Here is a 12,455-nt window from a genome sequence, read left to right as displayed (position 1 = left end):
GGGGTGAAGTATGAATTTTTAAAATATATTATAATTTTTTTTTTAAAAAAAAAGGATGGGGATTGTCGAGTGGAGGAGGGGGGGTACGGGGAGGAGGTGGTGGAATGGGGCAAGAAAAATAATTCAAATTTTATTTATTAAAAAAATGTTTGTTTTTTGGGATAGTAATACTTTGATCTTTAGTTTTTAATTAATATTAATAGTTTATTATTTAATATTTGTCAATGTGAAATATTTTATCCATGTGGAATGTCATGTATCAAGGTTTTTTCCAAATAAAATAGAGAGTGCATTACATACATGTGTTTCTTAAACTAATGAGTGATTGTTTATGTATGAAACTCAGACTCTCAATAGTTTAAGTATAAAATCAAAAAAAGAAATAATTTAGATGTGATTTTGATATTTATCTCTAAAATAATTTGAGTTTATTAATTTGACTGTCAGTTTTACTTTTTCACTCATTTTCTAATTGAATTTATCATACATGTCTCTAATATTCTTTTTATAGATATAAAATATAAATTTACAATATGACCAAAAAAAAGTTTTAAATGTTTTCTTTCTTTTTCATGCACAATTTTCTTCTTCATATTTTTAGACTAATAAATAAAGAAAAATAAGAATAAAAATAAAAAATTCAAACAAAGATAAAAAAATAAATCTATATAAGATATACTTAATACTACTCAAATTAGTCTTTGAATCATGGATAAATTTGTTAAAATTAAAAAAAAAAACAAAAAACATCAATTGAAAATTAATTTACCGACTGAGCTAAGACGTAAATAATACTCGTATTTGTTACTGTTTGTCAAATAGTGACAAAGAGCTTTTCTTCATTTCGTCTCCGCCATATTTACACGGTGATGCCGGAAGGAGCTTCTCGGGATTCAGCCATGGCGGAGATCTCTGAAGCACCAACTTCCTCCGATCCACCAAACACTAAGTCCGAAGAGGAACATTTCGACCCTAAAACCATGCGTAAAACCAAGCCTGGATTGAAGCGTTTATTTCTCACTCTCACTGTCTTCATCTCTTTTCTCATCGGTATTACTACACTCTTCATTCCATTTATGTATCCTTTTTCTGTGTATTAAACTCTCTTTTTTCAACAATATTTTTCTTTTACTTCTTATGTATACAGCTTTGCCTTTCTTACTTAAGTCCATAGAGATTTACCGAGCACCATTGCCTTTTGAAGACATCGATTTACTATCAACCGAAATGGAGAAGAATCGTTTGTTGTTCCCTTGCCAATTTCAAGTAGTTTTTGTGAACTTCGATGATGTTACTGCTGTAAATGAGCTAGGGCTTTTGATTTATTCTCATATGCAAAAACTGACTTCAGAAAATTCTCCACCTTGTGGCGCGTGTGGTAACAATGTTACTGTGGCTGTAACAATTGATTCCAATTCCAACTGTTTTCACAGCGAAAGCGGAAATGGCGACAGTAAATGGCAGTGTGGTATGTTGAATGGATTTGATAAGGTGAATGATCATGATGAGGATTTTGATGAGTATTTGGAGTCGGTATTGGATAGTAAGAATAGGAAGGTTTATACGGTTGTGGTGATGAATAGGAAGCAGGAGGACGTTAGAATTGTGGTTGGAAAGTATAGGCATGCTTGGATAGTAGGAAATGATTCTGTAGAGAAAGCTGTTGAGAAAATGGCAGAGATTTTTATCAAAGTGTTTGTGAATGGTGGGAAGGAAGAAGGATCAATTCGTGGGGAATTCATGCCAGTAGGTGCTGATGGCAAGGTCGTGCTTTCTTTCAGTCTTTTGAATTCTGATCCACATGATTGGGTTTATGATTGGTAATCACCTCATTTTCTCTTTTTAGTTACCGAAGATCCTAATTTACTTTTTTTTTTTCAAAGATCCTAATTTACTTACACATTGTTTCTCATTGTAAATAATGGAGCCTATAATTGGTTTTCTTCGTGTCATGGTATGGTGTTTCAGTTACTTTTTTTGAATTAACGATGTAGTATGTATTGGTTAATGTGTTTGTAGCTTACTTTGTGTTGCTAAAGTTCATATTTTATGAATGTTGTATGTTTATCCTTGTTTAGCTGATACCCAATCAAACATATTTTCTATTTACTCATTTAAAATATTATCATCTATCTGCAGGGATTTTAAGGAGTTAGATGAGATTCTGCTAGCTCCTGTGGTCGATGCTTTAAGACCAGTGGCTGACATTAGTGTGGAAAGCCAGGTTAACTGTCTAGCCTTTACATTCTTACACCGCTTAAGGATTTAGGGTATATCTTTTCTTTGGTTCCTTTGAGCTTATAATTTGAGCTCTTTTGTATTGCAGGTTCTATATCATACTCCAAAGTCTTCATATTCATATTGGGATGACACACAGGGTAGCTATATTTTCAGTACAAAAGATCTTCCTTTCTTTGTAAGTTAACTCAATGACTACTATGAATCTGACATTCTTATTGACGGTCAAAGTATCAAATAGAGCCCCCCACCCAACCTCTCAAAGAAAAGGAAAGGACAGAAATTCAGACAACTTCCTGATTTGTATAATATCCGAGTTTTTGTAGGTAAATTCAAATGAATGGCACTTGGATACTTCAACAGCAGCTGGAGGGCGGTCAAAAGTCCTGCATTTTGTGTTGTATGTTTTTGATTCATTAACAGCTTTACTTAATGGATATTTCATTTAAAGAACTTGCAGAAGCTTCTATCACTGATATTGCATTGTTAACTTTTTATGCTTTGATATCTGTGAACTGACAGTATAGTATGTGGAATATCATTAGCATAGCATCTACTCGTTAAGGTGTTTTTCTCCCTTCATTTTCATTGGAACTTGTTGACTTGAATATACTTTTTAGGCAAAAGAGAAGCACCACTGTATTCTATATTTGATTAATCTTTGAGGATTCTGCCCAATCCTGTGCAAGTCTACTACTTAAGGTCAACTTCTGACATGTACTCTGAAAAAGAAGAAAACGAGTTCCTTGAGCACTATGCAAAATCTAGTCATGTTAAATGATTGTTCTTTCATATTTAACTGGATAAATTTAGCAAAATATAGTAACTTGTTTTTCTCAATGCCAGATATGTGCCATTTGCAAAAGAGTGCCCTCTAAAGTTGCAGTTGCCAAATGGAGAGATTTCCATGACAAATGGTTTTATATCTCCGGTGAGTATTAAATTTACTGTCTCGATGTTCCTATCTGTGTCCGCCATTTCATAAATTATCATGCAGTTTAATACAGTTGATTCCAGATGTGGGGAGGTATTATTGTTTGGAATCCACCGGCCTGTGTAGAGAATTTTCAAATGCAACACCTTTCCAGGCACAAAATTTCCTCTGAGGTAAGGAGCCTCTCCTTATGGTGTCTAACAGTTTAAAAGTCAAGATGAATGAGCCTCATTGAGAAAAGGATTTTGAGAATATACAGTTATGTGACATGGCCATTCTTTTTTTTTGAGGTCTTTTTTTTTCTCATAAGGGAAGGGAGGTGTTACACTGCTGATATCGTGAAGAATACTGCTGATATCATGCATTCTTCACATGGGTTTTAATTTGTTGTATTTTTTCTGTTATTCGTGCATTCTCATCTGCGCCTACAGTCTTGTCCATAGGTATTTAGTTCTTCTTTAATTTGTTGCTTTGGCAACCCGGGTATATTAGGCATGTTTGTGTAGCTGAATATATTTGTGCTTGCATGCACGTGTGAGAGATTTCACATTCACAATATGTTTACCTGGATGATAAATCCAAAATGAGGAACAGAGTTATAAGTTATTCTCGTCAACTTTAGCAAGTTGGACGTTTGGAGCTTCATTTTTGTTACGATGGGTTTTGTCAACATTGACATCAAACTTATCTCACTGTTGAAGTAATTTCTACATTGATTCCCGGGATTCTTCATTCTTTTTTTAAAACTTATTGTGGTGTGTTTCCTATGTTTATCTGTCTACTAAGCAAGCAGAGCATAATATTGCTATCGTGCAATATATTTCTTCCCCTAACACTAGAGTAAGAAGCAGTGTTGTCAAAGGTGCGGATAAGCCCTGAAGCAAGGCACAAAATATGTTGAACGCTTCGCCTTGCTTAATTAATGTGCACTTCATTGCCGTCATACTTTGCCTTGCCAATGGGCAATGAGTGTGTTTTGACGAAGCGACACTAAACAATTGATATTTCACTTTATCATAATTTTTTTCAAGTTCTTTGTCCATATGTTTATTATTCATGCTTAGTATTATTAATCTTGGACAGAAAACACATATTTGTATTTTTTTTCTCCATTTGCGCCTTTTTCATTAAAGGCCCACATTTTATTTCGTCTTAAAGCCCCAACGGACCTTAGAACTTTTTTGCACTTTTCACTTTTGATAACACTGGTAAGAGGGCATGAGGATATACTGCAACTTTCACTGAAAAAAAAAGGATATACAGCAACTTCTACGACATATTCTCTAATTGAACGACCTAGAATGGACCCCCTTACATTTTGCATGGGAAATAAAGAAAGCATCTGTGATGTCCATATCTTTGTTTTTTTGGATGGTAGTTAACTACTTAAGATTGAGAAATGCATGCTCTGAAACAGGACTTGAAGATGATTTCTGAAGTTTTCATGGGACAGTTGCGCCAACTATTTGGTCTGAAGTCCGAGAGCCTTTACGTTGGTGGATTCGCCACATCTGTACTTTTAACCAGTGACAAAGGCTTTGCAGAATGGTAAGATTAAGATACTGCTTAGGAGGAACAAGATGGAATGTAGGAAATAGCTTAAAAACATTGCATGATTGCCTTAATAAAACTAAGCCGCTGATGTAAGTGGATTGATATCTGATAAGAACCATTTCCTTTTCATCTAAAATTGGATGTTAAGTGTATAAGTCACTGAAAATTTAGCCTTTCTTCGATTTGTGTCCGCATCTCCTTGTTGCAGTCAGAGATTGAATGTTTTTTCTTGGTATTATGTTGTTTTATACAGCTTTCTGTTTGCAAAACTATTCTTTGATTTCAATGGACACTTTTTATTCAGCTTTTTTCAATTTAGATGTAGATATTCTTTGGGCATGTATTTGATCATATATCATTCTAAAAATTCTTCTTGTAGGGAGTTGGACGTGTTATCTAGGCATCACACATGTTTCAATCTTCTTCAGTGTGGCACCACCCTTGGATCTCTTTCTCGATTGGTGGGTCATCAGCTGCAACTCCTTTCTGCTTACTTCATACTTTTAGGTTTTGATAATTTTTCTCCATCCAGGTTCAGTCACTTCCCAGGATGATAATCATGGATGAAATAGGAAAACAGGTTAGAGTTTCAATCAACCATGAAATTTAAAAGTAACTTCCCCTTACTCTTTAGAAAGTATTTATTTGAACCTAATTATTTATATGGCTTTCTCTTGAGTTTATGAAAGTAAAAAGTATCTTTTTTGCTGATTAAGATATGTTACTTGTGGAATTTTATGGTTTTAACATATTGGTAAACTCTTTTTACATCACCTATCAATACATATTGGTAAATTGTCAGCACTCGTAATTCTGAATAATTGTTCAGGTAAAGTATTCTCTTGAAGCTGCAAAATTATCTCTAGGCAATGTGTCTTTAGGATATTCTGATGCTTCTGCTGGTATGTTTCCTTCACCTTGGTATTAGTAATTCGACATGGTTACAACTAGTAATTTCCTTTGCACTTCTCTTATAAAAAAATTCCAAAAACTATTCTTGTTTATTGTCAGTTTCCTCAAGAAAAGCAAGAGCGTTAGCAGAGGATGCCTTTTATCATCCATCTATGATGTCCGTGAGCTATTACTCATTTGAGCACTGTTTTGCTGTATATTCGGTAAGCTTCGTGTCACTAAAGTATAATATATTGACATGGTTTTCACATGCTTGTAGTACTGTTAATGATTAACTATAAGATCCCACTTCCATTGACTTGGTGTTTATCTGTTTTTAGCATGTTTTATTCGTTACACTTAACTATACCACTTCCACTTTCGTGTCAAAGGTAGGATGTGGTCACAAATGCATGTGAAGCAGATGACGGTTCTGCATGTCTTCTGTGTATGGAAATTATGTTTAACACAATGAAGACAACCAGCATATCACCATTCAATTGGTTCTTTCCTCATGCATTTGTTAAATGCACTAGTGTTTGAAAATAACATTTAATGTTTGTTAACTGCTGAAGGGAGGGCTGTTGCTTGAAGGATTTATACATGTCACTTTCATAAGAAATATCTAGGAACAGGTTGATAATATGTGGGTGGGTAGTTAACATATAGAGTAAGCCTCGACACTCTTTAAATTGTCTGTTCTAATTCTAGCTTGCCATTCTCTTTTCACACTTATGCTACACCATAGTGATAAATTTGAGAGCACTGAACCTTTTATCCCTTCTATCCTGGGAAACCATCATAATTAAGTGATTTTCATATACTTGCTTTTTGCATTGGTGTAATTTAAGAGTGGCATCGGACTCATTTTGCACTTCTCAATACCACTTCTGTTTCTTTCATTTTGAAGAGTAACTAGGGCTTAACATTCTATCTCTTCTTATATGGTAGCTATAGTGTGTATTTTATTCTCATTCCATCACTTACAGTCCAACAAGGAGATTAATTTGGGTTGGAGGAAATAAAAGTTTATTTTTGTTTGTTGCAGCCATTCTTTCTGCCAGTTTCACTGCATGTGCTTCTTGCAGTCATGAGAGAATGGAAAAGATATAAAGTGGAAAACAGAAAGTACCTTGCATGGAAGGTCAAGGTCAAAGTTGAGTAGCATGCCAGAGTGGAAGCACAAAAACTGGTGTCCATGGACAATGCAAAAGTTGTGGGAAAAGCTTGTGAGGCTTGATTGGAGAGATGACACCTTTTGTGGTAGACGGTAGTGTACCGAAAAGTTTTGGAGAATTGAGATGTTGTACACTAACATTCCATGAAGATTTTATACAAAATTGACTAGATACAAATTCACCTGTATATTTTTTTCTTCCGACACTATCGTGCAATGTTGTAGTACTACAGCGCAGAATTTGCTTTGTGCAAAACATTGTCCCCGAGATGAAATTTAGGCTAAAAAATCAACTTTCTCTGCCACAATGATGATGCAGAAACAAAATTCTCCCTTTAATTATCTGAGCAATTGATGAGGCATTCCTTACTACAGAAAGGAACAAGTATAGCATCCCCTGCTTAATAATTTTTGGTCTGGGAGAGGTTACAAACAAAATGAAGGAGCTAGGACCCTGCTCACCATTAACGGCTAGCACACTGGACGTTTGGTAATTAACACTTTTTTTTTTGGATGGTTGTTACGTATTGTTTCATAATGTATTGTATTGCATTGTATTGTAGTCTACTATATTGTTTTAATGAATATAGTGTTTGAATAGATTGTATCGTTCTTCATCATTACATAATGTCAATAATCCATAATTTGAATGATAAACATACAAGAAACGTAGGGTATGGGGTTGAGCTACTATGAAAAGGTATGATAAAAAATGAAATATGATTATAATGTAGTACTAAAAGTGGGAACAAAAAAAGTTGAAATATCATTTTGCCCCTACACTAGATTTAAATATTATAAATATTTAGTTAATTACATGTTTAAATATTAGTGACAATCAATTATTACATTGAGTAAATGGAGAGTTCATGTGTTCAAAGGATCGGAGGATTGTTTACTCTTACAGATTTTAATGGAGGTTCACTGCATATATTTAATATTCTTAAAGTTCTCTTTTATCTATTTTGGCCATTTGAAACCTTCAAATAGTATTTAATTTAAAACTTTAAGATGTCTTTAGGTATATTCCTCTATTTTTATCTATATAAATTCATCTTTTTTGTTTTAGGAAACTCACATCCAAAATTATCCTTTTCATTTTATAGTTAAAGTAGTGAAACCATACATCTAAAGTATATGATATATCTACCTTAGTCTGATTATATATCACTTTACAAAAATAAAGTGATTTTTCTATAAAGATTCATGCTTTAGTTTGACTTGTTGGAGTAGACTTTTGAATTTTGATTGGATATGAGAGAAGGTGTCGACAAAATTATGTACCAATTTTTTATTTCTTTTTTCATTTATATAATGTTATGATTAAAGTCTTAAGAAGGATGTGTATGTTATTTTTTTCTTCTATGTTATTTTTTTTATATTTCTCTATTAGTCTTCTTAATTTAATTTTCTATAAATTATNAATTATTACATTGAGTAAATGGAGAGTTCATGTGTTCAAAGGATCGGAGGATTGTTTACTCTTACAGATTTTAATGGAGGTTCACTGCATATATTTAATATTCTTAAAGTTCTCTTTTATCTATTTTGGCCATTTGAAACCTTCAAATAGTATTTAATTTAAAACTTTAAGATGTCTTTAGGTATATTCCTCTATTTTTATCTATATAAATTCATCTTTTTTGTTTCAGGAAACTCACATCCAAAATTATCCTTTTCATTTTATAGTTAAAGTAGTGAAACCATCAACATCTAAAGTATATGATATATCTACCTTAGTCTGATTATATATCACTTTACGAAAATAAAGTGATTTTTCTATTTGATTCATGCTTTAGTTTGACTCGTTGTAGTAGACTTTTGAATTTTGATTGGATATGAGAGAAGGTGTCGACAAAAATTTGGAAAATTATGTACCAATTTTTTATTTCTTTTTTCATTTATATAATGTTATGATTAAAGTCTTAAGAAGGATGCGTACGTTATTTTTTTCTTGTATGTTTATTTTTTTTATATTTCTCTATTAGTCTTCTTAATTTAATTTTCTATAAATTATTATCATATCATTTATTTGAGATTGTTGCATTTTAGTACTCATTACACACATATTTTCATTGAATTTTAATCGTCCTAACGAATTTATAACATATTGCATGAGACACACGTGCGTTGCACGTGTCCACAAACTAGTATTATTATAAGTGGGAAGCCCTTGTCTTAAAAGTTGAATTACAAAAATGTCCTTATAAAGTCATAATGTTTATGGACAAAAATGTAAATACACACTAATCTATATCTATATTACATTAAAAGCATGAACTCCTAACTTGAATGTTAAATTACTATAATATTCCTAACTAATTAGATTGTGACTTTTTCGATGAGTTGTGACTTTTCTAATAAGTTGTGACTTTTTTCGAAGGGTTGTGATTTTTTGATGAGTTGCAACTTTTCCAAAGTATTGTGACTTTTCCAAAGGGTTGTGACTTCTCAAAAGGTCATGACTTTTTCGATAAGACACAAAAAATACTTGTTCATTCCACCCTTTGTTGACTATAAATAGAGGGGCTTCCTCTCATTTTTTTTAATCTTCTACTCTTCTTCTTCTTGCATTTTAAAAGATTTCGTGTGATTTATTGTCATTGAGTGAGTTTGAATAAGGTTGTAAGTGATGCCTTTGCTCTTAGTATATGCTGATTACTGTCGAGTTGTGCGTGGAAAGAAAGATTTATTTTAGGTGAAAACAGAAAATGTACATTTTTGTCGGTGTATTACTTGTGTCATTAGTTGTATGACAACCTGGTGCTGCCTTTTCTCCAATAATTTTATCATATCAAAATTAAATCAGTTGCTAATACTGGTCCATTTGTAACTTGCTAAGTGCATGGTTGTGGTGTTAACTCCCCTTTGATGATATGCTTCAATGTTCTACCAACAATAGAAGAATTAAGCAAAAAGAAGAGAAAGTTTATCTTGAGGATTACTGGAAACGTATCCCTTTACTCAATATTTCTTTGGTGTCTCTACATGCATTTTGTATCTTCACCTTTTCTCTTCTTTTTTTAACCGTTTGTGAAGGAACACACCATCATTATTATTGTCAAAATGCGGTTGTCTTTACCTCCCCTTTTGATAGTGATCTTTGATGTTTGAGTGAGCTGCCTTGTTTTTTTCCTTAGAGTTGTTGACTGATGAACTTCTCGATTGGCACTATCGATAGGCCATCAATTTGCATAATAAATGCATCAGTATGTAATGTTCCAATATATGAAGTTAACATGATGTAGTCTAAATTCATTTGTTTTTTTTAACAATTTCTCTTGTGATGTAAATACATGCTTCTGAACATCTTTTTCCAAAATTATTAAACTTCTCAAGAGTTAGAGAATTGTTACAATTTGTTTTTTTGATGCTCAAGACAATATAATGACTTTATTTATCAATGTTACTTATGTGATTTAGAATGTTAGGAAGTTTGCTTTAAAATAGTTATTATTATATAAACATTGTCCTTTTGTTTTACTTATTTACTATTTCTTAATATTACCATATTTTAGACGAAGAAAAGTTCATATATATATATATATATATATTTGGGTAGGTATTTGTATTTAAATTAAAGTATTATATATGTCACACATGTATTATCAAGTTAACAAGATCTTCTTACTTCAAAATATATTATTTTAAATTGTTCCGGGTTCTTTTATTTTTTTTTAAAAAACTCACAACAAATGTGAAAATATGTGAATGTTTATGAATCATTTAAAAATTATCATTTACAAAATAAATTTTATTTTCAATAATATGGAATAAACATTTTCATTTTGTCCCTACACTAAATTAAAATCTAATAACTATATAAAATTATAACAACATTAATTAAAAGTCCTATTTATTTATGTTAGTATAAAATTTATTAGAAATACAACTATTGCACATTAATTCTTTAGTTATAACATTATAATTTCTCTTAGTTATTACTAATTATTGCAAATGTTATTCACGCTTTTAACATTCTTTAGTTATAAGATTATGAATTTTCATAGTTATTACATTAATTATTTCTTTCATCTTTTCTTATCTTAACTTTTGACCAATAATTTTTTATATTATTATACCGACTCTATATATGTGATAACACAATGTTGTTATTTTTCCTTGGACGAATCATGCTTTATTGAATAAATTGAATTTTTTTTACAAGTATATGAACTACATATGTGTTGGGTGTAAGATAAACAAGTGATTATATATATGATTTCACAGATAGAATATATTCTTTAATTTCAGTTTTTAGTTTTTCCGGTAAAAAAAAAGGAAACATTTCTCAGTTAACTATGGATAGTCAGATAACTAGCTTTGATTTATTTACGCAGTCAATTGAGAAGTCAAATATGAGAGCCAACAACAAGCACGTCATTTATTATGTTATAACTTATAAAATAAAAATTAATATACAAAAATTAGTTCTAAAAAATAAAATATAGTTCTTCTCTTTACATGTTCATATGACATCTGAATAGTTTAACATGAAATACACGTGCAAACACATCGGGTAAGATGACAAAAAAAATACACAACAAATATCGTCTATAAGGTGATATTATTGAGATACAACCAATTACATGATTGAACCTCAACAAATTGAAATAACTATATGCATTTAACTAATAAAAAAATTCATTGATCATTTTTATAGGTTCACGCGATTAAGAGATATATATGATGATCCACATTGAACATTCACAAAAAAATCTGCAATATTATTTTGTACAAAGCTTATTATTCAAATCTTCGCTTAAATAAGAAATACTATCTACTATAACATATATTTTCTGAATTGGTAACCACGTGCAACGCACGTGTCAAAAAACTAGTTATAATAAATACTCACATTCCATTTAACACTGTTGTTATATATTTATGAATAAAAATATAAATACACATATAAATTTTTTTTTTTTTTATATATATATATATATATATAACTTTTTTACTTCACTTAAATAGTACTCTTACAATAATTTTATACAAGAAATAAAAATATACATTTTAACAAATATATAATAAAACTAATTGAAAATAAATACAGATTACTGTTAAAAATGGGAAGCCTCAAATTGCAAAGTTGGATCGATTACCAATTTATCTTTATACTAAATTAAAGTAGTATAAAATATCTAATGAATTAATTATTAAATAAGCTTAAATTGATAAGTTAAATGAACGACCATTTTGCCTTCCGATCTAAAACTATTTCTGTAATATTTTATGAAGTAAGAAGTAAGCTTATAATCTAATAAAAAATTAAAAGAAGGACAAAAAAAAATTAAGAATAAATAGTAAATTATATCACTATTTTTTTTTTTTGTTTGGTTAAAAGGGCTTTTTATTTATAACAACTAGATCAACATTACATAGGGGTTATTCTCCCTCTCTGCTTCAACGTGATCATACAGTGTATGTTGAATTACTTTAACTACGTCATTATTATGCACTTCAGAACCCAATCTATAATTCAATTTAAAATTAATATTTGCCCATTTGCATTCCTTATAAAACTTCAGTAAATATATATATATGTAACCGCCCACTACAACTCTTTTAATTAGAGAAATTAATACCCAACTTTTCTTCTTCTTTTGCTTTTTATTTACCCTCATAATCTAATTTTGCTAATTATAGGGTGTGTTTGGT

General features: G+C 30.9%; 1 protein-coding gene across 1 annotated transcript; it reads left to right on the top strand.

The window, feature by feature from the left end:
• The first annotated feature begins 816 nt into the window (after positions 1-816).
• On the top strand, positions 817-7,091 carry LOC125870964 (uncharacterized). Its single transcript, XM_049551521.1, has 13 exons — positions 817-1,050; positions 1,148-1,820; positions 2,140-2,224; positions 2,327-2,416; positions 2,565-2,638; positions 3,085-3,169; positions 3,256-3,345; positions 4,590-4,720; positions 5,106-5,187; positions 5,259-5,306; positions 5,556-5,628; positions 5,738-5,841; positions 6,666-7,091. Exons 1-13 carry the CDS (start codon positions 870-872, stop codon positions 6,780-6,782), a joined length of 1,833 nt encoding a protein of 610 aa, XP_049407478.1. The 5' UTR covers positions 817-869; the 3' UTR covers positions 6,783-7,091.
• The last annotated feature ends 5,364 nt before the right edge of the window (positions 7,092-12,455 follow it).

This window comes from Solanum stenotomum, chromosome 7 (assembly GCF_019186545.1).
Source record: "Solanum stenotomum isolate F172 chromosome 7, ASM1918654v1, whole genome shotgun sequence".
Classification (NCBI taxonomy): Eukaryota; Viridiplantae; Streptophyta; class Magnoliopsida; order Solanales; family Solanaceae; genus Solanum; species Solanum stenotomum.
The sequence above is the reverse complement of the archived record's forward strand: the minus strand, read 5'-3'. Positions and strand labels throughout refer to the sequence as shown.

Excerpts from the sequence above, each read along its gene's own strand:
- LOC125870964 (XM_049551521.1), top strand. The coding sequence starts at position 870 with ATGCCGGAAGGAGCTTCTCGGGATTCAGCCATGGCGGAGATCTCTGAA. Across the intron at positions 1,051-1,147 it reads CTTCATCTCTTTTCTCATCG|CTTTGCCTTTCTTACTTAAG; the intron begins GTATTACTACAC and ends TTATGTATACAG. Across the intron at positions 2,417-2,564 it reads CAAAAGATCTTCCTTTCTTT|GTAAATTCAAATGAATGGCA; the intron begins GTAAGTTAACTC and ends GAGTTTTTGTAG.